The sequence below is a fragment of the Drosophila navojoa genome, chromosome 4 (assembly GCF_054131105.1).
Source record: "Drosophila navojoa isolate 15081-1374.11 chromosome 4, UAZ_NAV_1.0, whole genome shotgun sequence".
In the NCBI taxonomy this organism is placed as follows: Eukaryota; Metazoa; Arthropoda; class Insecta; order Diptera; family Drosophilidae; genus Drosophila; species Drosophila navojoa.
The window spans coordinates 4,089,309-4,114,795 of record NC_142892.1 but is presented as its reverse complement, the minus strand read 5'-3'; the positions used below and the strand labels follow the sequence as shown (position 1 = coordinate 4,114,795).

The 25,487-nt window shown below is 40.4% G+C and overlaps 2 protein-coding genes across 2 annotated transcripts in view; both read left to right on the top strand.

Moving 5' to 3' along the window:
- Positions 1 to 8,334: 8,334 nt before the first annotated feature.
- On the top strand, positions 8,335 to 9,081 carry LOC108652284 (ubiquitin-conjugating enzyme E2-18 kDa). The gene has a single exon (XM_018102428.3). The coding sequence runs from the start codon at positions 8,494 to 8,496 to the stop codon at positions 9,031 to 9,033; it is 540 nt and encodes a 179-aa protein (XP_017957917.1). The 5' UTR covers positions 8,335 to 8,493; the 3' UTR covers positions 9,034 to 9,081.
- A 3,614-nt stretch (positions 9,082 to 12,695) lies between these two features.
- Positions 12,696 to 25,487, top strand: part of Con (leucine rich repeat protein connectin) — a 54,310-nt gene continuing 41,518 nt past the window's right edge. The window contains exon 1 of the mRNA XM_018102427.3: positions 12,696 to 13,151. The gene's annotated coding sequence lies outside the window, so the exon portion shown is untranslated. The remainder of the gene's footprint in view (positions 13,152 to 25,487) is intronic.

The window sequence follows — 25,487 nt, the reverse complement described above, 5'->3', positions numbered from 1 at the left end:
TAGGTCTATACTGCATTCTATATATATTGCATTTCCCCTTATATCTATATGCCATAGAGCATCCGTCTAGCCTTAACATCCTCACACAATTGCAACAAACTAATTGAAGTACATCAAATGTTTATTTCATTGCAGCTCTAACGACACCCAGGCGTCTCACTCTCCCTCTCACTCTTCCTCGCTCTGTGAGCGTGTGAAGAAAAAGAAAAAAGGGTAAGTCCCGAGTGTAAAGATACAATTGCGATTATGGCTCAAGGTTTGCTGGCATTGGTTAAACATTGGCTGGGTTGGGCAAAACGAACTTTTGGCCAGTTTGCCGAGCAGTCTGACAACTTTTGCCTTTGCTTTTAATTAGCACGTGGAATGGCTGTCAAATAATCAACTTTGGCAGCTGAGCACACGGACGAGTTTCGGCTCTGGCTACGTATTTTCATAATTAAATGAAAATTTTCTGTAATTTTTCGAGCGTAAATACAAAAGGCAATCTTTACTCTACCCCACACACACACATACACACACAAGCACACATACACTCTGTCTCTCTATCTACTGCTTTTCACATTCAGTTGAGGGAATGTGTGTGGGAATATTTGTGAGATTTTGCACGTGTTTTGCACTTTGACGTTGTTCTTACGAATTCGTAAATATTCATTACATTTGTGTATTGTTCCATGCTTTTCATTTTTCTTTTCGCTTTAATTTCAATTTTCGTTACGCGCTACGCACTTCAAGATATTTGCATAAGGTTGGCTGCGAGAGCAACTCGTGCAATAACTTGTTTTTTTTTTTTTATCGTTCATTTTTTTTTTCGCTGGCATTTGTTTACTTTTTAAACGGCGGCTATTGCATTTTTAATTAGGCCACGATTGACCTTCGGGCCACACAGCTGAGTGGGTGGGTGTGTGGCTTCAGTGTAAGTTTCATGAAAATTATTTGCCCGCTGCTGCAGCGCGCAGCTGGGAATGCAGCAGCTGCTTTAGCGCCTCAACTATTGACTCAGCCGCTTAGCTCAAATCTGTGCTCTCTGCAACAAAGTCCCATAGAAAGCAAGCATTACGGACACTCGCCCTGAGTGTAGCAAGAGCTGAAATGGAAGAAGCTGCTGCTGCTGCTGCTGCTGCTGCTGCTCCTTCGGCTGTGCTTGGCTATGGTCTTTGGCACGCTCATCAATGATATTAAGCGAACTTAATCCTTTTACATGCTCCAGCTGGGCGCTTTTTTCTGCACTCGACAGCGACGACGACGATGTAGGCGAGGCGGCCGCCATCAAAGCCAGTTGCCGTTAGCAGCGGTTACACTGCGAGAAACTATGTGAATACTCTTGTATATACTCCAGCTTATATGAGATAATTATGCAGCAAAAGACCTATATAGAGTACTCAAGCAATCAATTATTGTTCAAATTACGGTATTTGATACAGTTATTCAAAAGTATTTCTCAGTCTATTAACTGCACTTTCCACATTTTCTTCAAGTGTTGCTCCTTACTTTATTTTCCCTGGGCTTTGCAATGGAGCCGCGACAAGCTTACATATTTCTTTGTACGAGAGTGTAAATGTGCATGTGCGCATGTGTGTGTGTGTGTGCGTGTGTGTGATCCACAGCCACTCATAACTTTTTCCTGCGTCGCCTTTGGTGACTGGCGAATGCGCTTGAAAAACTTTGTACAACTTTAAGCCGCTTACAAGCTTTGCGCTCTTAGCACGCGCCACGCCCACCAAACCGCTCGCACCCTGGCTTTGCTTTGACGGCCCCCCCCCCTACCCCAACTGGTCTGCATCTTGGGCAGACGGACGACGACTGCCACGGCTCGCCTCACGATTGCATTGGTCGAATTCTTACTCATAGATTTCTGACACTTCCTTTGCCCCAAGCCGTGCATGTGCGAGAGTGTGTGTGTGAGTGTGTGCGTGTATGCGTGTATGTGTTTTTCCATTAATTTTATTGAATTGTGAGTTTTTGCCTTCGCTTTGCGTTCGCTTGGTTTATGCACGTGACCATGGCCGCGACGCAAAGAAATGTGCAAAAAATGCAATTAACCAACTCGAACGACGAAACCGCAAAAACGACAAAAATTCATTCGGTCTGAGTTTTAGTTATTTTTGGCTTTAATTGAAATATTTGTAAACAATTAGAAAATTGAAGGGGCTCTCAAGTGAAATGCACATAGGAGTAACTATATTATAGAGAGAAGGTTGTGATTTTTTGTTGTTGGACTGAAGCTATAAGAAATGCATTTGATTGCAGTATATGTCAAATTTTTAGAAACTGTAAAATGTTGTTAGGAGATGTACATGTATGTATGTGTGTTGAGACAAGCTTTGGTGTGTTTTAAAAATTATGAAAAAATATTTCAGCAGAAATTCTTTGATGGAATGCTTCTGAATTTGTGGAAACTAAATATGTTTATAAAGTTTCCATTTCAATCAAGTTTTATTCAAGGAAAAGTGTGTCACAACGACTAATTTTCCTGGTTTTACGTAATTTTATGCAGAAAAGATTTCTGGTTTGACATCATGTCTAAGTAGCAAATATATATAACATACGAGAGAACAATCTATGCAAAACTTTCGCTAAACTTGACTAAAAATGAGGCTGAAACAAAAAATCTACAATTGAGGCAAAGCCTAAATTGTTATAAAATGGAAAATGAAATACGAAAAGAGAATTTTCTTTAATACGTTCTCGGCTCCTCGTTTCGATTTTTAAGCGCTTCAATCAATTTGTTTAATTGTTTTCATGCCAGATGACACTTAAAGACAAATTGAAGCTGAAACCCAAACTCAATATTTTTCACACTCGCTAAATGTGCCCCAGGAGCGCATAACTCTTTGAACGTGTGCATGTGTGTAGGTGTGAGTGGGTCTGTAATTCTCTGTGTATATGTGTGTGTGTGTGGTCCAAAAGCAAATTCTACACATGCCGCACATTGTTCGGCAACCTTTTTTCCGCTTTGATTTATTGGCATCCTTAGGCCAACCGCCTTAAATATTTTGCCCAGTTTTAAGGCGCAGCAAGCAGAAGAGAAGAGGTGTAGAGATAGAGGAGAGAGAGAGAGAGAGAGGGAGAAATGGTAGGGCGATAGACAGTGTTGACCGTTGGCTGTTCAAATCACGCTTATTGAATTTCGTTTTAGACTTGTGTTTTTTTCGTTTCTTCTTCTTATTATTAATAGCCGCATTTAAAGCAAGATTTTGGCATGTGGCTGTCAAAAGGAAAAATATATTTTAAATCATTTCCACTGCTTGCCCATTTCAAATGGCCAAATCCCGCTGTGGCTCATATATAATAATATTCCTGTAAGGGCGGCAGGCAGATGTGTTTTATTAAACATTTTATGATAAGCGCACAAACTTTTATATAAATATATATGTTTGTATATATAGATAAACAAGTGTATGTGTGTGTGTGTTTGGGCTTTGTAGCTGCCCTTCGATTTGGCTGCCAGCGATTTATTTTATGCTCTTTCTTTCTTTGAAGATAGCTTTGAAGTTATTTCGTTTTATTCTCCTTTTTGCTCCAGAGAAATATGAGCTTTACTTAAGAGCACTTACTTATGAAGCGGCTAAGCCGCAGCCCAGAAGCCAAAGTGGACCATAATGTTGGCTTGCGGCCCACATGACTTTTTTCTCTGCGAACGAAGGCCTCGCCCCTGTTTCTATTCAAGCACTCAAATTGTCATCACCAGCAGCCGCAAGTTCATGCAAACTTGTTTTGCAATTAAATGCAGCAGGCAGCAGTCAGCAGCCAACCGGCAACAGGTAAAAACAGGTGGCAGAGCCAACAACCAAAAAAGCCTCAAGAAAATGTCAGCGCACGCACATAACGTGAAAAAGTCATTAAGTACGAACACGCCAGGCATGGCCGACACGAGCTGGCTCGAGCTGGCACTAGCTGGCAGGAGCTGTCAGTACCTGACGTAGTTTTGCAGTAATTGCACCACGTTTGAGCGCAGCTAACTGCATATTGAGCCACCGAGCAGCAGCGCCAGCCAAACTCCCCCCTCTACGGCAACTCTGAATGCCGTCGCAGCGTTTGGTTTGCATTATTTATGACAAAGTGAGCCCGATTAATCCGCACTCAATAGCAAGACACAAGGCACACCAAAGCGAGGCTCGGTTCGCTCAATGCGAACTAGTTCCGCAAAGCACACTACGATGTATATGCTCTTAAAGGCAGAGCCAGTGTAGAGTAGACTGGCTGATAGAGTAGTCTAAGCAAGGAATGAATTATCGATAAAAATGATGACCTTGTGCTGCTCTAGAAGAGTGTTACGTATTTCTTATGAGTAGATGAATATGCTTTTATATCAACTTTACCAAAACTAATATTCCCTAAAATGTTGGAGCAGAAAGAAAAGAAGGAAAATCTAAAAAGCTAAAGCTCTCTGGCCACATTACCAACTCATCTTTAACATATCATATTATTAGTAGTTCAGCAACACACCCTCTTCAACTAGACAATAAATTCCACATTTTCATTCTCTAAACGTAGCCGTAATACTCGTTACACTGGTTCATAGAGTATGTAACAACGTTTCATATTCCTATGATAGAGTATATAAGAGCAGCTCATATTCCTGCAGCTCGCAGCTTATAGCTCATTCTGCTTTCAAAGTGATTCCATTAACAGCTGCTTTTGTAGCCCTGAACCAAATTTTAAGCTGCCTGCCGTCGGTATAGGCACAAGACACACTCTCCCCGACTGAGTGTGTGTGTGTGTGTGTACTTTACTCTTATTTACTTCATGCAATTTAATATTGTACGAGCTCTGTGGCAAGCAGCGTCGCGTACAGCTCCCTTTATCGTTGTCGTCCTCGTCGGTGTGGTATATGCGTTCACTGAAGGCATAAATAATCTGTTGCTGTTGCAGCTGCATGCGTGTGTTGGTGTGTGTGTGTGTGTGTGTGTGTGTGTGGGCGTTGGCTATGTGTCCTTGTATGCCGCCATTTACTTGATGATAAACCATATATAATTAATTTAAATTTAAGCAACACACGAGCGATAATTTCTTAATGAAAATTTATTTTGACTGCCCCTTCGGCTCGGCTTAAGCTCTCCAGTCCACTCCGCCCCCAGCTCCAGCTGGTCTTTGGTCGAATCAATTAGGCACCTTTAATGTTAATCGCTTCATATATCACGACTTCAACAGCCCAGAAAGCAACAGGCCGACAAAGGGTCGTTGACAGCCCGCAAATGGAAATGGCAATGGAAATACGGAAGGGCACAGCAACCAAAACAGAAAAAAACCAACAACCAACAAACAAATAAAAGGCAAAGGAAAGGAAAAGTCGCACGCGACGATTTTCGCGCTAATAAAGGGCGCCACAGTGGAGCAAGCGGCGCTAAAGCCAGCCCAAAAACTGAGCTGCTGAAGTGTTGGAGTGCGATAAAAAGATTAAAGTGCACACATGCAGACGTGACAAGGGAGGAGTTGGAGTTGTTTGGAGCCGCAGCAAAGCAGCGATAACTCACACACACACACAGCCAGACAAGACAAGACACACACAGACATCCCACTTCAGCTGCCAATTGGTAATAGAAAATCGGATCAGATTAGATTTAATGCGGCGACTGCTAATTTTTGCCTGATTTTTCATTTGGTTTCGTTTCGGGTAGGGGGGGGCCCGCCTTGGTGCCAATGCCGGGATTGGTATCGGAATCGTCATCACAATCGCCATCCCAATCGCCACTGTCAGCGTCAGCATCAGCCTTCCAGCTCCCAACGAGCTGTCAGCGGCAATACGCCCGCAATGACAGCTAAACAAATGACAGAAATGCCAACGGAAGCGGCGTAGTGCCGGGAGGAGGAAGGGAGGTGGGAGAGTAAGGTAGAGCCGGGTGGCCAAAAAGGAATTGGGCTGCGAATTGAGATTGGGAATGGCACTGACAGCAGGCGCAGCTGAAGCTGCAGGCGCTCCAAAGGCACATACATATGCTAACAACTACACTGAAAGAAAAAGAGGGGTAGAAGATATTATAAAACAGAAGCTGAAAAAGAGGGAACGAAATGGCTAATTATTGAACTTTTATAATATTTAAATTATTTCTATTCTGATTTTATTTTTATTACTTCCCCACAGTCAAAAAAAAACTGTTCTTTCAGCTTCTCGCACTTTTTCTCTCAGTGTACACACGCATGTATCTATGAGTGGGAGCTCAGCGTCATCTACATTTCCGCTTCCGGCTATTTATGCTAAAAGTATGGCGGATACGTTGATGCCAGCCATAGCAAAGGCATTAACTGACAACAACAACAACAGCAGCAGCTGCCAGCGGCCAACCCCTCGCAGCTACACACGCAGTCACAGTCACAGTCACCGTCATCGTCACAGTCGCAGTCACAGTGATTGGCCAGCAAACGCCTTTGCATCCCGCAGCGCTGTCAGACGCCTTGGCAGACATATTCTCCCCACTCTCATTTCTATTTTCTTACTTTTTTTTTGCGTGACGCGCATTTATCTTGGCGCTGCTTTTGAGGTTAGGCATTTGGGCACTGACATGTTATCGATAACACTGATTAATCGCAGTTTTTCAGTGTTGCGAAATGTAGATGGTTTTCTGAAGCAGAGGTGGCGGAGGACTTAAAGAGAGAAATAGATATTTTTACCAAGGACTAAATAGTTAACTAAGTGAGGATAACCGAAACTTTTGGTAAATTATTTTGTTTAAGCTATGAACAGGTTCTTTAAGCTTCTATATATCTCTCAAACTGCTTTAGCTTAGTCTATTAACCATTGTATAATGTTTGATAAGTACTAAGAAGGGAGTATATACAACACTTCTCTTCTGTTTCTATGCAGAAATTACCTACAAAAAAAATAAATAAATAAACTAGACATATACGACATCTACTATATATTGATCATTTTATACTTTCTTAACCAATCTTGAACTTGAATATAAAATCTACATATAGCAACATTTTTCACATCTCCCATAAGAGTATTTAAGTTTCGACTACCCAACAACAGCAGCTTTTACTTATTTTCATCACAGAACCAACTCTCTCTCTCACACACACACACACCCACATGCATACATATCCTAATTATACCAGAGACGCCCCGTTACGCACGTCATGCTGCGTTCCCGGCCAACTTTCCATGGCCTTCATCTTAACTCACCTCGCACACCCCCTCGCTCATTCCCTCTCTCACTCTCTCTCTGTCTGTCTTTGCACTCTTCGCCTGGGTTTCATTTACATGATGATGACATATAACATAAATAATTACACACACGCACAAAGAAGCAGCAGCAGCTTGTTGTTGTTGTTGCTGTTTCGTTTGCGTCGCATATTTTTGATATTTAATTTTCATGTTTTTGTTATCAAGCTTCCCATCGGAGCGAAGCAGAGCAACCTCTAAGTCGACGATGTCGCAAGGAAGTGACAGAGACGTAGCGAGGAGAGGATGAGGCTGAGATTCTGTGTGAAAGCTTTGCTTTCCTTTTGAGTGGGTTTTATTATGCTTTTTCGGGAATCTTAACATATTTATGAATGCGGAATACGCTAGAAATTGCGGTAGTCCCAGTGACAGAGAGAGAGAGAGAGTGAGGGAGAGGGAGAGGGAGAGCACAGAGAAAGTATCCTCTGTCCATTTTCGGATGTTCACCTAATTGAAAACTATAATGTCAATGGTAATCACATCACATGGCCAGTCACAGGCATGCCAATAGCTTGTTCATGGAATCACAGCCAGAAATCTCGAATGTGCCACTGGACCCTACTATGTGCATAATTCAATGCACAGATTGAAAATACCAAAGGAGACAGAGAGAATGAGAGAGAGAGGGAGGGAGGGAGAGGGAGAGTAATTCGGACAGAGCAGCAACATTGGCGCCTTACATAAAAATTGCTTTGGTAACACAGGCAAGCAAGCAAAGGAGGAGCAAGTGAAAGGCTGTAGCAGCTGTAGCTGGAGTCGCGGCATATATGAGCCGTTAGAGAACCTTTCATCCTTTTCAATGTGCCATTGCTTTTTCCCAGTTGATCCTAATGTGCTGCTGTCAGAGCCTGTCGACGTCAGGCGGTCTTTTTAAGCGGCTATTTCGGGGATTAATGTCAATGTGAAAGGATTTCTGTATTCAATTTTTTTTCTCTCTCTCTCTCACACACTCTATGCTTTTTCCCATTCTCCTCTCTTTTGCAAATGGTTAGCCAAAGGGTATATTGCAGTTGGCCAAATGAATGCGAATGAAGCGGCAGAAGAGGCAGAAGAGGCAGACAAAGATTCCATTGGGTTCAATTACCAAGAGATGAGTGCACTCCGTTTGCTTTAACCGACTCTTTAAAGCTAACAGCCTATACTAGAGGACAATAAGTAGTAGTAGGCATATATAACTAACTCTGCGTGAGTCAAGTCAATTTAAACATTATCCATTCATTAATACACAATTTCCCACACTCTCAGTACACTGAGAGAAATACGAAAGGCAAAATTATATAATCGCTTATTGAAATCGGGCAAAACGAGGCGAACACCAAGCTGCAGCCATGAAGAAGGACGAGCCCATCATGGATGGGCCGAAGCGCATGCAGAACGAGCTGATGATGATGATGAGCTATAAGAATCTCGAGCAGCTAAAACTGCTAGAGCCTGAGAAAGATAATATATACAAGTGGAATGCGCTGCTGTTGCCCAGCAGTCCGCCCTATAACAAGGGCGCCTTTAATCTGGAAATCGATTTTCCCAAAGAATATCCCTTTCGGCCACCAACCCTGCACATCAATACGAAGATCTATCATCCGAATATCAATGAACGGGGACAAATTTGTTTGCCCATACTCGAGGCGGAGCACTGGAAGCCCACATCGCGCATCGATACGGTGCTGCAGGTGCTCATTGCGACAATTAATGATCCACAGCCAGAGAATCCGTATATCATTGAGATCAGTAATCAGTTTGTTAACGATCCCAAGAAGTTCTATAGAATGGCCGATGCGTGGGTGACGCGCTACAGCGAATATCGGCCAACGGATGCGGAGCTGGCCAAGATTGCAAAGCGTCGCAAGAAGGCACTCATGAATAAATGAAAGTAAGCTCAATAAATTTTTGCACATTTCGCTCAGTGTATCAGCATACCAATTGGCATTTCACTTCTGGCTAATTGGCGCGCACCAAAATAAGCGAATGAACCGAGTCCCAGTCCCTCTGCTTCCTCTGTAAGATAAATCATTCGACTTGGAAAAACGTTTTCGCTGGCGTCCTGCCGTGCTCAGCATGCGGATGGATTAGCTCCATCGTCATTGTCATTGTCATCATCAGCAGCAGCAGGAGCGGGAGCAGCAGCAGCAGGAGCAGGAGTAGCAGCAATCGCAGCAGCTTTCGCCTCGGCGGCAGCAGAAGGCCGCTGTAGTTAGTTTTAGTTGTTTTGATACCCTAAAGACATTGAAAAGGTTTCAAGAAGGGTCGTTTAGACCCCACAGAGGCGGCTTGTAGTACCTGAGGTACTTTTACTATCGGAAACTGAGCTTAGTTCTTTAAAGCATAGAGAAAGCTCTAAACAAATTTCCCACATTTTTTCCTCACAATTGCTCACTTTATCTACAGGGTAGCCGCATTCGTTCATTCAGCTGCTTTGTAACTTTGTTTTATAGTTTTGCGCTTAGATGGCGCCTTAGCAGGGCTAGCCGGCATGGCGTTGCTGGCCTAGCTCGTCCTGGCCTGCCCTGGCTGGCAGTAGATGCACGCGTCATGACCATATAAATTTCTCTGCCATGAATGAATCAACTTTACGAACTTGGACACATGCGGATCCGCTTTTATGGCCCACCCACTGGTCGAATCTCTGTTGTGGCACTGCGTGCGTTTTATGGTGGTTTACTAATATGTGTCTGCGTGTGTGTGTGTGAGGCAAGTTGTGTTGTCTGTAAGCGAGAGATGAGTGAGACACTGGCCCAACTTGAGCTTGTCAACGACATGTCCTGTGGATGCCACCATAATTACACTAAAGGCCACACACACACACATACATACATATACTCACACACACACACACACACACATGCATACATTTCACATTCAGTGCCAAAGATATTTGTATCTAGTTTCATTTTTTGTTTGTGGCGGGTGGGGGGCTTTAGTGCTTAGCTGCCACGCCCTCACCCCAACCGGCTGTGGGCACTGAGCAACCATTGTCAAGGCAAAAGATGGATTACTATGCTGACCACCCAGCAAGCGTATAAAGCTTTGGTTGGGGCGTTTCTCTTGTTAAAACGGCCTGTCTGATTATTATCACCTTTTGGCAACAAGAGTAGATGCGTTTGCAGCCGGACATTGACACCGAGAGCCACGCCCATCAGAAGAGGCTGTCGCTAACAGGCAGACAGGCATTCAGAGAGAGAGGGAGAGAGAGAGGCAGGGAGGGCGACAAACTGCTTCCATTCAAATGAATCGCAGTTTTTGATTAGCAGCAACTACAGCTACGAGTAGAAGTTGGAGTTTTTTTTTTTTTATTTCAACTAGTTTCGACTGCCTGAATAGAGAGCGAGAGAGGGAGAGGGAGAGCAAGCGAGAGGGCGAGCGAGAATTCTGTGGATGCTGCGGTGCTGTTGTCCTGTGGTCGTTGCCTTGGCTACTCTCGCTGTGGCCTGTTTTTGGGGCATAACTCATTAGCGCCTAATTACAGTTGGCGGCTGTTTTAAATTAGTTTCACGCAGTTCGTCGAAAAATCTTTTCGCATTTTCACTGATTAGATTTTGCCAGACTCACGTTTTGCAAGCCCGATTTAAAGTACATTTTCCCAAAATCTTAAATAGTATTTTTTATATATAAATATTTAATATTATATTACATTTTGAATCGGCAATTCAATAATAATATTTATACTAGTAAGCTGGTTGAATGCTGCTTGAATGAAAGTTAAGTTCCCTGACAAAAGGATAACTGTTCCTTACATATATTTTGATATATAAGTAAACTTATTGATGCATTGAATAATATAACTATTGAGGCGCATCAGTTGATAAATGTTGAATATTTAGTATATTATATAGTATAAAAATTTAAAATAACAATATATTTTTAGCTATTTGCATTCACTAAAAATTATATACCACTTTCCTCTTCAATAATATTATTAAATTAAAATATGTAAGCATTCGAAATCTCTTCAACTTCCGCACTTCTCAGTCCAGCATTAGTGGCACTCTAGCGATAAATTAATTTGAAATTGCGCATAACTTGGAGCTCATCTATAGTTGCTTATGGTCAAGTGCAGTGTCCACTCTCTCCAATAAACTCTAGGTGCGATGGCCCCAACACATTATAATCCCGCAATTAGTCTTGAAATTTGCCTTCAGTCACGCTCGATGCACTTGCCCATAATCCCTTAATACTCTGCTCAAAATTCGAATGCCAGATTTTTAGCACATTAAGCCACAATATCGATTTTCACTTATGCATTATATATGTATGTATATTTTGTGAGCTGCGAACAATTTACGACCTACATTAAACATGCAGCTCATAGGCTGCATAATTTATACATACTTATTCATACTCGATATGTACTTACGTATGTATGTATGTGCATATATAAGGAGGCGTATAAATTGTACATTTATATCAAATTTGGGTTGCTGGCAAGTAAATAAAATAAGCTTGGCCAACAGAGATAGCTCACGCGATAAAATGAGAAATTGTGGTGAAATTTGTTGCCATTGCTGCTGTTGTTGTTGTTATTGTAGCAAGCCAATAAAATCAATTAAAAGGCACTCAACATGCAAACAATTATATGCAAATTCACACACACACACAGACACACAGACAGTCAGACACACACACACACTCACACACATACACATGCGCTCAAGTCAAAGTCAAAGCGTGCAGAAAACGATTTTGTGCTGTTATTTGCATAAAAGGAATACAAGAAAGAAAAAAAATCAACAAAAATAAACAAGCAAAAACTGCAAATAAATATATAAATACACAAGAAGTGGGCGAGCGGCGGTTGTGTGGGTGAGGCGTGAGGGGTGACCCAAAAGAAGCCACCCAAAGTCCTGCCAGAAAGGCCAATGAAAAGCCATAGACGACGAATGTGCGTCAAAGGCAACGGAACGGTGCTGTTGAGCGGCGGGGGGGAAACAATGGAACTGAACCTGTTGCGCGCGAAACAAACAACAACAATGCGAACACACAACAACAATGCGGCAGACATACAAAGTTTCAGCAACTGCTTTAAAGCATCAGACGGACCCAGAATGGCAACGGAATGAAACGAAACGAAAAAGTTCTCTCACAACTTGACACATTCAATGCAAGCCGGTGCAGCAGTTGCAGATGATTTGATTGAAAGCAACGTTCAACAATTGAATGAAAGAGCGCAGCGCCGAAGAGCAAATGAACGCGGCTGGCGCAGGCGCACGGACCAACAGGAAAACGAAACACTGCACAGCGGGAATGTGGAAAGTGGAATAAGGCAACCGAAACCGAAACCGAAATGTAAGAGCAGGCGACAGTGTGAATTGAAACGTATCTTTCTAGCTCAATTGTGCAGCGGGGGTGGGTGGGCAGCGCTAAGGCGCTCTCTATGCCCGCTGCCCGTCGCAGTCGTACTCTTAATTTCACTGTTGCTGCCTGCTGCATCTTCGTGCGTTCGTGTGCCGCTCGGCTCGTACGCCACGAACGGCAGGCAAATACTTGGACACTGGCTGACAATCAGTTCGTATTTAACCCTCGTCGTGCACGCAACGTGGGCGAACAGCAGCAGCAGCAGCAGCGGCAGCAGCAATAGCAGTTGCGTTATTTCCAATTTTGGAGCCTTGGCGAAACGAATGAGACGCGAATGAGAAGCGCTATCATTAGTCTTCGTTAGGCGGTCTTTGTGTCAACAACGTGTTGCTCCACATTTTGTAGCCCACCCAGTGTGCGTTAGTGTTGTGGCCGTGCGTGCGCGTTTACAAAATAACGGTACTCTGCTCATTTATCACGGCGAAAACCAGAAACAAAGTGTTGCATACTCTAAAGAGCTTGCGACTTAAGTCGTTTGTGCCACACTGTGCAACAAGTTTGTTCAACTTTAAAGTGTTTGTGCCAAATACAAGTGCAAGTGCAAATAAACACAATACTTTATATATTAAATATAAAATAATATATATACTATATATTTACACTCATATACACTCGCCTACAAAGAGAATAACGGCAAGTAAGTGCAAGTTAAATATAATTTTGCTGCAGCCTACTTTCTGACGCATTTTATGGGTCAATGGATGAGCAAATAATATGAAAAAGACGAACTTTATATAGCTCTCTATGGAACGCGCTAGTCTCTCAGCTACATCAAAGTAAACAAGTCGAAATTCTTGCTAAATGGCTGTCGGCTATGCGCGCGCTCATTGTGTTTGTCAAAGTTCTTTGCAAATTAACTTTGACTCAATTTAATTTGACAATTCATGAAATAGAAATCCTAATAAAAACGGAAATAGAACCTAAATGTAATTTAATGTGAATGTTTCTACAGTCTCTGCCCCTGCCTCTGCCTCTGCCACTGACAAATTACACTTAAATTCCGCATTAAGCTTTCGCTTCTAATAGACTGCGTGTGCGAAATGTGTGCTGCAAGCCAAAAACTAAATCACTGTCAATGCGGTTCCAGATTCAAAAGCCACACACAGACGTGGCCAGAGAGCGTGGCTTTCGAATCACTGCGTTCGCATTGGTGGACTCGTAACTCTCGCTCTGCTTCTTCTCGCCAGAGCTGGAACTATTGTTAGGCAATGATTTGCAATTTGTTTGAAAAATGCATTTACAACCGCAAAGACAAACAGCAGAGCAGACCAGACCAAACTGTTTGCCTCGCAACAACTCAGCACACACATAGGGGGAGGGAGGGGTGGAGGGACAAATTCAGTGCTTAGCCGTTTGCAAATAAAAAGCATAAGCAGCAGCTACAACAGCCGCAGCAGCAGCAGCGGCAGAGGCAGCGGCAGCGGCAGCGGCAGCGGCAGAAATACAGTGGCAACTTTATTAAGGAACAGCTTAATGTCAAATTGTCAGATGTAGCTTAGCTTTGTTTTTGGAGAGTGCTGTGATATATTTATTGTGCTCTAAATTATATAAACAAAGCAATAACAAATAGATGTGATTGTAGCTACATCAAAAATGCTAAGCTTGCTTAAATTTTCTGAATTTTTGCACTGTGTATTTTTGTATGCAGTGCAAAAATAACTGAGAATTTTATTTATGTGCACAAAGAAAAAAATATAATAAATAAATAAATAATAAAAATAATAACAATAAAATAGAAATAAATAAAAAATATAAAATTTTATATTTATTTATGCCATTATTTTTAATTGTTTTTATATTCAAGTATTTACTTTTTTATGAAGTATTTGAAGCGTAAAGTTTCTAAGGAAATATTAACATTTAAAGGCATTATTTATTTGAAAAAATTCATTTAGTTTTATGTTAACTTTTATATATATTCTTTTACTTCATTACTAAAAAAAAAGAATTTAATTTTACTCAATTTCTTTAATTTTTATTTCCCTTTTAGTGTGCTTCACTAACAAGCATGCCCTCTTGTCAGGCCTGCCTTTTTTTAATTTAATTTTTTAATTTAATTTAATTTTAATTTTAATTTTTTTAAATTTAATTTTACTCAATTTCCTTAATTTTTATTTCCTTTTTATTTATATATTTTTTTTTAATTTTATATTTTTATATATGTATGTATATTCTTTTGCTTTATTATTAAAAAAAAAATAAAAGAATTTAATTTTACTCGATTTCCTTAATTTTATTTCTTTTTTACTTATATTACTTGCACAGCTGTTCACTTTAGCGCGCATTCACTGTACTCACACGCACACTAACTAAATTACTTTAGTACTATATTACAATTGAGATGAAAGCGAAAGCGTACAGCTGGAATATACATATATACATATATATATGTATCAACATTTATTCCAACTAGATCTTCAATTGCAGCTCCAATTGGAAATGCAAATGCAGCCGCAACGTCTATTTGCTGGGCAAATGGGCACGCCCACCACGCCCTCCATAATGAAAAGTCGCGACAATTCTTGGCAGCTGCTTTTAGTGTGCTTCACTAAGAAGCATGCCCTCTTGTCAGGCCCGCCTTCTCCCCCGCCCTCGCCCTTACCCGGCATTCCGCTCTGCCTGTTGTTTTTGCGTATTTGCTTTGCTGAATGAGACTCCATCGCTTCAGCTCAGCCCCAGAGCGCCACATTTCCTACGCCCCAACGTCCGCCTCCTGCGTTGCGGTGAATTGCGAGCAATTACAAATAAAATGCAAAATGTGTGCCAAAGTATCTGACAGATACATTAAAAGCAGCTGCAGCAGCAAATTTTATGCCAATTTAGGCAGCGCCAGAGAGAGAGAGAGAGAGTGGGAAAATTGGAGAGAAATATAATAAGCTGCAAAAGGAATTTCTAAAAATCAAGCAATTTAGTTTTTAGCTCAACGATGCAGAATTTAGTTTGTAAAACATTTCAATGGCTCAAAGTGAAAAGTGAAAATAAATTTAAAGATATAATTCATATTCAGAATACTTTTATGAAACTTCAAAGAAAACATATTTTTTTGTTTGTGTGGAAAATTATTTGTTAAAGGAAATGAATAAATAAACAGCTTAAAAACATTCGAAAACATTTTTATTTATGTTATTTGATTTAATGAAAAATATAGAAATAAGTTGAAGAAATATGAATTTTCTTATTGGCCATTTATAGAAAATTTATTAAATATATAACCCAGGAGTATAACCTATAAAATAAAACTTGGGCGAAAAGTTAAACAGAAATAAATATCCATTGAGCTATTTAAATGTTGATTAAACAAAATTTATATATATATCAAAAAATATTACTCAAAAAAATATATTAATATTTTTCAAAATAGAATAAAATTAACTGTAATTTAATTCTCGAAATATTTCTACTAAATGCTCAATAGAAAAGTGCAAGTATATTTCAATATTTCATCGCAGTTTTCGCTTTTGCTTTAATCTCTGCATTGGAGCATTTCACTATTTGAATAGTCAATTAATATGCATAAGTGGAAAAGCATTTTCTTCAAGTATTCAATTATGGCAATCACATTTTCCACTTGATTTATAAGCAGTTCGCCAAGTCGCGTCAACTTTTCTTTTTATTGAACTAGAAAGTTCTAGCGAACTAAATGAATGAATAATTTTAATGAAAATGTGTAAGGCAACGAGTAAAAGTGAAAACTGTGATTGAAGGACAAACTCAAGTTGACTTAGAATTCATTTAAAATTATGCATTATTTAAATGACAAAAATTAAAATATATTCATGACTATATATTTATCAATTATTATTTGGTTTTTACATTTAAAAATTTAAAATATATTCAGTAGATATTTATCAATTTTTTTTTTTTTTTTTTTTTTTTTACATTATTTATTAATTAAATTTTTGAAATAGTTATTTTGGGGGAAAAAAAAATATTTTTATTTATATTATGTGTTAAGCATTTACTTTAATTTTTGAATATTTTTTTTGCTTATATTTTCATTTTTAATTTTAAAGAAAATACCCCAAATAAAAATTTGACTGCTTTGCTCTGTTTTCTGATGTTGAAACAGAAAATTACTCACAATTGCGATAGGTCTTGGTCTCTCATATCTTAACTCAATCAAAGAACCGTTTTCGTGCACATTTCCCCTTTTAGCACAATTTGTCTTCTTCTGCCAGTTTTAGTGAGAACTAAATACAAATATTGTCTTAACTTCTGACAGCAGTTTAGCTAAAAGGCGACGAAAAAATAGAAAAGAAAAGTGGCCAATCAATCGAAGTTTCGGCCAGGGATAGGTTCGCTCCGGCGCTACCTGACTGTTCGTCTGTCTGTCTGTCAATTAACATGTCAGTCGATTGTAATTGCCGATAAGTCGAGTGGCGGAAGTTTTTTTTTTGGTCGCATTCGCGAAAGCAACAAAGTTTTCCGCTGCAATGAAGCAAAGTTTCTTGGCCACGCGAGCCTCGCCTTTCCAAATCAATTAAAGTCCGAGCCGACTGACTGGACTATCTTGACCGAGCAATTACAAGAGCGAGAATTTGTAATTCAGTATTCGAGCAATGGCTGTATATGCATATGCATATATCTCAAATCTGAGCGAAATGAAATGTCACGCAAGCAATGAAATGTGAGACAAGTACGAAACGAGAAAATCCGCCAGGAGGAAGCTATTAAATCTACATAAAATTGCACAAAACTTGGCATGTTCAGCAATTACAACCGAATGCCACAAGAGTGGAGCAGCAAGAGGGCAGGGCGGAGCAGCAGATAGAGTCACACAGAGTAGTAGAAGTGTGAGAGAGGGAGGGAGAGAGTGCGGGCAGAAATAGGAAGGAAGCTTGGCGCACCTTTCGACTGACATGCTCATCTGAATGCGAATGCCACTGCGATTGCGATTGCGAATGCACAGCCAAGCGAGCGTGTTGTTATATACCCTGTAGGCTGTGGGCCTAGGGAAATATGGGCATTTGGATTTTGATGAATGGAAGGATTAACTAACTGGAATAACCTTTTATTGAGAATCATTTCTACTCAAAAGCTTTGCTTAGCCTTTCTATAGGGTATTTTTAAGTCGAGCACTGGCTGGCTGAAGCTCTCTTACTTGTTGAAGTTGTAGTGCCTGCCACACGGATTTGTTGGGTTGTTGTTTTTGCTGTTGTTGTTGTTGTTGCTGTTGCTGTTGCGGTGGCACAACTTAAGAGCCGTTAGAAAATTGCACTTGCCATGCACCTGAGTCACCTTCGGGCCGCCCTCTGTCGCACTCACTCTTCGCATGCCCCCCTCCCCCTCCCCCACTCGCACTCGCACTCCCACTCTCTCACCAGCCGGCCGCGAAGTGGGCGTGTGAAAAAAGAATTAAAGTCAAGTGAGCGCACTGAGACTGAATACATAAAACGAGGCAGTGAAAAAGCCAGCCAAGCGGGCAGTCAATGGGGCGACTGCGGTGGGCGTGGTTGCATATACAACAACAACAACAACAACGACAACAGCGACAACTACAACAGCGACATTCACAACGTCAACGTGAAGAAAAGCCGGAAAAAATGGCCAAGTTGTTTGGCTGGCCAGCACACAATGAATCAGAGAGGGAGAGGGAGAGCGAGAGAGAGAGAGAGAGAGAGAGAGAGTGAAAGAGGGGCTGAGTAAGGAGCAGGTTGCAGAGAATGTTGGACTTGTGTACACTGTTATTTGCCATTTTTTCCAGAGGTATAATTTTCGGCGCGACATTTGACGCGACAGCCAGCGGCTGTAGAAGAGTGAGAGAGAGAGAGAGAGAGAGAGAAAGCAATAGTAGGTAGCGCCAGGTGCACTGAAAAGAGCCTTCAGCTGAAAATGCCAAGAATTTTAGCTAAAAAATATTTGAAAACTCGAGAGTCGGAGCTGGAGAAATATGTGAGGCGCAATTAATTTAGCAGCCCTCGAGCAGCAACTAGAAGAAGAAGAAGAGGAAGCAGCATATGAGAGCACAAATTATTGCGTTAATGTGACCTATATGAAGATATAAATCATGTAATAAATATAAGATATATGCAGATAAACAAATATGTTTAAGAGTTGAAGCTTTATATACATAAAATGTATTTTATAATATAGATTATATTTTACCAAAGACAATTCCAAACAGAGTTAATCTATTTTTCTACATCAACCATCAACTAAATTAAAATCAAGTGTCCAGCTTAGCTGCTCTTACAGTAGAATACTCTTTGGAAAGGTTCCTCTTAACTGCTTCAGATTTTACTATACAACACTGAGCTTAGAGCTATACTCCAGTTATCTCCCTTCCCCCTGCCCATTCGATTTAACTAGAAACTAGCTAGTTGAGCTAGTTTTCGGAATTATACTTCATGTGAGAGCTACTCGTATGTGCTTCAAGCTAACTCGACTCATCATCGCATGACTAAACACCATATTACATTTATTTACATTTCGTTCATATATCCTTTCCAGATTCCAGTTGGGGTCCAGCTCGTAAATATAAATTATTTCTCTGGAATTATGCTTAATTCAAGTGCCACTTGGGCATAAATCTCAGCTTAAGTGGAAAACTCTTTCGTTCTGCTCGGCCACATCAAAGCGTAATTTCTTTTGCCAATTTATTTACCTTCAATAATAGCAGGGAATGCAAAAAGTTAAAGTCGTTTCTATTCTTAGAGCAGACACGCGGCTTCAGGCTAAAAGTACGCATTTAGGCTCGCTTAGTAAACCCAATCAAAATTAATTAACATTAAATACACAGCAGTCTATTCTATTTGCAAAAACGTTGGGCAAATGTCAAAAGGAAATGGAAAAGCAGCCGGGTCAAAGGGTCAGGATGCGAAATGGATACGAATTGATAAGAAATCAGCTAGTTGATTAAATGAGCAAAGCAAGCAATAGAGATTCCCATCTTCTTCTTCTTCGTATTTTTGCATTCAGCATAATTATGATTTAAATTTCAGCCAGACAATGTCCTGGCCAAATAATATTGGGAAAAAAGTGTATAGCAGACGCCCGCAGGCGAAATCCTTTCAATTTCCGCCGCCCAAACCACAGCGGAAAGCGTAACGGCAGAAGGCAGAAGCTAGCAAGGAGAGTGATCGACTGGAAGCTACCCTGTAACTAGGAATGTGAGCAATAGCTGTATGATAGGCTGGGAAATAACCAAAATATATAGCTCACTTATATAGCTATCGATAAATATAGATTGAAGCATCTAAAACAAAATCTTTAGCTAGTTTTTTAGCTTTTTTTTTTACTTGTATATACTGTATGTACATATATTGAAAAAAAGTATTCTTTATTTCTGTAAATAAAAGCCTAATAATAAATACTTTATTTTCCATACGCCACATTTGCTTCATCATCCCCCTAAATACCCCATTCAAAAATCTCGTTAATTGGCTACAGGGTATGGCAAGTCCTTTTCGGCATTTGTGCTGCACAGAGCTAACCGTTAGTTTAATTTGTTAGATTAGTAAACAAATGAAAATTAATTGAAGCAAACGAAAAACTTAACCTCAGGCACAGCCCCAGTTGCGAAAAGTTTTGTGAGCCATAGATAAACGGTTGTCGTCGACAACCTGTCTAAGTGTGTGTGTGTGTGTGTGTGTGTGTGTGTATGCTAAAGGTAACTGGAAATTTCTGTTCAAGAACTTTGCTTGTGCGCCCAAAAACTAAAAGAGAGTGGGCGACATTTCTTCGTGCCTCTTTACCCTCTGTTTTACTGTACCTTTCTGTAGATTGGTTAGGCGCGATAGCAGAGCGTATGCGCAATGTCTTCATTGCTTTCATTTTGAAGAGGCCGTCAAATTAATGCAAAACAGATGTGATTAACTTAATTGTTTGAGCGTAATCTTCGATTTGTGGTGGCTCAGACTAGGTGACTACAGTAGAGCATGCCTAGGGTGAACAGCAGTGTTGTAGAAGTATTTTTCCCAGTTTCCTGTTTAGTTCTTCTTGTTAAATTTATTTTTTAAGCTTAAATTTAAATAAGAAAATTTTTAGAATTTCTCTTTTAGTAGTCCATTTTCACTTTCACTAAATTTCTTTGGCCTCTTAGCCTCTTTATATACAATTAGCCAATGCTTCACTATAGTTTCATGACTTCTAGCTTCTTAGCCGCAGCGACAGTAAAGCCTCCATAGAGAGCAGCTCTTCTGGCGGGGCTTATAAAAATAATTCTTTCCTCTTTATTTTCGTGCACGTCTCTCCCGCTCTACTGCTGCTCAAACTATTTGTGTGCACTCCAGGGATGTTTCACTGTAGCTGGCACACGCTGGCTGTCCATTGTGCCAGCCACAATAAATAATGATTAACGGCGCTAGTTGAAGGTCTAAGCGCATTTTAATGGGGCCACGTCCTGTCAAATGCGGGCACAATGTGGGTGGGCGGATGAGCAAAGAAAAGGCAAAAGCAGATAGAGAGAAAGAGAGAGAGAGAGAGAGAGAGAGAGAGAGAGGGAGAGAAGAAAAGACGGACAAACAAAAGCGCAATGTCAGCTGCTAAGAGAAGCGGCATTATAAAAGTAATCACAACAACAATAGCAACAACAACAACAACAACAATAGCGAACGCTGCAAAGCAAAACAAAACAATCGAAAATTATAAAATAACAAAAGGCGCTTGCCAATCGATTGCATAAAATCTTTTTATGCATGCAAGGATCCTCAGGCAGACGCGACAAATACATGTAGATATATATTCATTTATATACTTATATATATGTACATATATAGAGCATTTGTCCTTTTTGGCGTACGCGTCACGTATTGTCAATAAAAAAATAATAATAAGACACAATAAATTTTTACCTTTAACGAGTGGCGGCTGTGTCTGGGCTACGAGGGCTGCTGGAAGGGTTCACCGAATGAAGGACGACGGACGTAGGGCGCAGGACACAGGACACAGGACGCAGGACTCAGCAGTCGGGTCACAGAACGCACAACATGCGTGTCCGTGCTCTTTGCGCCCGCTTTCGCTTTTGTGTAACTGTAACGCTCGCCATGCTCAAAATATATATGTATGAAAAAAAAAGAGAAGAAAATAAACACGAAACCGTGATAGGGAAAAAGTCAGCAGATACACTGCCAGAAAATAGACCAGCTTGCTAGAGAGAATATTAAATGAATAGAAAACATGGCATAGATAGAAAGTAAAAAATAATAGAAAATGTGGAATGTAGAATCTATATAATATATATGTATGTAAACCAAAAAAAATTAGATTTAATTCATAAGAAAAAACTTTGACTAATATCTCACTTCATAAAATTATTTAAAAATATAAAAAAAAAAAAAAAATAAAAAAACTAAAAATAATAAAATAAATATTTAGGAAACTGTAAAAATGTATTTAATAATTTAAATTGTAAGCCCTTTAAAAGTAAATGTAATCATTATAAAAAAAGCATATTTTTTAGCTTTTTAAAAAGCTGAATTCAGCATTAAATTGATATTTATTAAATATTAATGTATATATACCTATTGTATAACATTATTTCCAAATTCATTTATTCATTTCAATTCAAACTCTTTGATAATTAGCTCAGATAATGAGATTATTTAGAATTAGAATTTCACACAGTTTCCCTCCCGCGCTCAGTGTAGGCCCAGAGTAGACTGAGGCAAACGGTTGCAAAGCAAACAAAGGCAATGACACGAAACGACGACACGAGCAAAAACAGCAGCAGCAACAACAGCAGCAACAACAACAACAACAACAACAGCAAAAATAACAAGCAAAACATCAGCAGAAAGCAAACAAATAAAAGGCGCAACAATTGCAGAGGAAACATTATAGAAGGAGCTGGAAGCGAGGCAATGCGCTGGAACTGGCGGGATAAAGCGTCTACTAGGAGGGGCCATACTTTATGCGCAACGCCCCCTTTAGATGCCCCGCTCTCGGAGCAGACGTTAAGACATTTGCCAAGTGCGTGTGTAATTGAAACTGAGCGTTCCTCCCACCAGCTGGATCGACATATTTGCAAGTCGTTGGATTGTAGGATTCATTTCCAGTTGCGAGACGGGGCAGTGAACCGGAGAGGGAGCAAGAGAGAGGGAGGAGGGCAGGAAGGTGGCGAGAGAGAATGAGATATGCCCATTAGTTGGGCAGCAGATCGGAAAACGGAAGTCTTTCGAGCAGAAGTGCATATGGGCGGAAGGGGAAAATATTATAGTAGAGTTGTAAGAGAAGTAGCGATAAGGAAGATTGAGAGAGGGAAAGAGAGAGAGAGAGATAGTAGTCGAGAGCAAAAGCAGAAGGTAGATGGTTAGACTGTAAGAGATATATGAGTCAGAGATAGATATAGAGAGAGAAAGAGAGATTGAGAGAGATAGAAAGGTAGAAAGAAAGATAGATAGATAGATAGATAGAGAGAGAGAGAGAGAGAAAGAGAGAGAGAGAATGGCAGATTGAGAGAGAGAAAGAGAGAGAGAGAGAATGGAAGATTGAGAGAGAGAGAGAGATAAGGTAGGCCAGACAGAGAAAAAGGAAATAGGGAGGTAGAGATAATTCTAAGAGAGGGAGCGAGAGGGAGAGATAGATAGATAGAGAGAGTGGCGGAGAAAAGCGAGGGAGCACGAGAAATTGAAGAGATTTACATAAAAGACAACTGCCAATGCAAACTAAGATTATCGCTCAATCATCAGTTCATCAATCAATCAATCACTTCAACAAGCAATCAATACATCACACTAAATTACTGCCTCATCCATCAATTGCAGTCCTTGTCAGTCAACCTCAAGCGAGTCTAGCAAACGAGTCATTCAGTCAGCCTGTCAATCATTTACTCAATACTCTCAACCAGCTTAACTAGCTCGTAATTAGCCTTGCAATACAGCAGTTGCATCCGCATTGCGCACTTAACATCGGACAAGTGCTGCAATTGCCAGAAGAGCTAAATGCAATCCACTAAAACAAATATAACCACTCGAAATAAAATGGAGCTCCAAATTTATCCACACCGACTCGACCCGCATAATGGTGGAGCCATAAAAAAAGAAAGCAGTTGCTGCTCTGCAGGTCAGCGCACTTGGCTCCGATGCTAATTCAAGCGAGCGGACTCTAAGTGTATGGCCGGCTCTGCCCAGGAGGAGTGGGCGTGGCTATGCATTTTCAGTTGAGCTAAAGCGAGTACTAATTCCACAATGTCTAGACTAGAGGCCAGATCGCAGTTTTCACATTTTAGCGGAGGTTGGTGGGTGAGGGGGCAAAGCGGAAGGCGGAGCATTTGGTACGCCAGCTAAATATGCAAAAACAAAAAAATAATAGAAATAAAAAAATAAACAGAAAGAGCAAGAGCAAGAGAAAGGAAGAAACACAATATTTGTTAAAAGGACTACAGACAATTTGCCTGTAAATAGAGCGTGGCACTTCAAACAAGCGACGAGCTGAGAGGGGGCGGGCAGCAAAACAACAACAACAACAACCAGAGAAAGAAAATTGTAAAAAAAATGAGGAAAGAAAAACATGATAAAAGCCGAGCGAGAGGAATGACAAAAAGCGAAATGAAAATCAAGAAAATGAAAAGAAAATAATATAACGAGCGCATATTAAAGTGGGTTTATTTATTTTGCGCTCGACGCTTTCACCACTCGCTGAGCACGCGGATCAGAAGCCGCCGCCTACACCAGCAACCACCCAAGCCAGCCAGCCAGCGAACCACTCAACCACCTAACTGTAAATCCTGCAACAGTCCAGGCGAATGGGAATGCGAATGCGTTGCCCTTTGTGTTTATTAAAAAATAATTTCCATGCTCAACTTGGCGCACAGCCTAAGCCCCTTCTTATGCGAATTGTGCGGGTGTTTAGATGTGCGTGTGTGTGTTTGCTTGAGTGTGCGTGTAAGGGCTATCAACAGTTTACATTCTTGAGATTGCGTTGGGTAGCATTTGAAACAATAAGCCTCGAAGTCTGTCGACGGAATCTCAACTCAAATTCAAATTCAAATTCAAATTCAATAATGCGAATACTTTAAACCGTATAAAAAGGGGGACAAACAGGAAAAGCACGGCTGGCAGGAGTCGTGACACAGGCGACAACACTAAATAAATAATTCAGGAGCCCAGCAGAGAATAAAAAAATAACAATATATGTATGTATATATATATGTATATATGTATTTGTATGTGTATAATGTAAATCTGTGATTTTAATGCGTTTGCCAACTGTAAACATAAAACCGAAATATTACAAAACTTGCGCAAACAGGCGAAAGGGCGAGCCATAAAAAAGTATAAACAAGCAAAAGAAAGTGAAGCAAAGAAAAGCCGAAACTAAGATACACTGTAGATACTACTGGATTTACTAAACTAAGATCTATGAAATATTTTCTTTATCTATAATAAACAAAATTAACTTGAAGTTACTGTTACTTCCACTTCACTTTCTACTCACAAAACTATATATGATTCATATTAGACAACAAAGGATGTATATCAATAATAGTTAGGGTATACGTGCCATACGGGAAAAGGAAATGAATGCGAATGCGAATGCGCGTATGTCAATTTAATGGGCGGAAATATTCAGACTGCAAAGTGAAATGTGCCGATGGGCGTGGCAGCGCAAGCTGCTACAACAATTGCGTTGACGGCGACGGCGACTTGTTGTCATTTTGTGGGTGGTTTTTGTGTTAAAATATGAAATATTTATATGAGCATTTTCATTTATGATGCGTATCAAATGTGCAGAAAGCAGAAGGCAGAGAAAAGTGAAAAACACAACAACAACAACAACAACAGCAAAGGCAAAGGTGAAGGACATGCCAGAGCTGGCAGATTGTTGCCGGATCTGCTGGCAGGTGCGTGCAGAGTGGCCATCATTATGAACATCATATAGCCTTAAGGCACGCCACCCGCCCGGCCATTGCCAAACTTTCATCATAAATACATTCACAGGGCAACGCGTTTCTTTTTTATTTTTTTTTTTGTATTTTCTTGAGCTTCTTTGTTTTGTTCGGGAAAATTATTATATTTTAATTACATATGGCAGA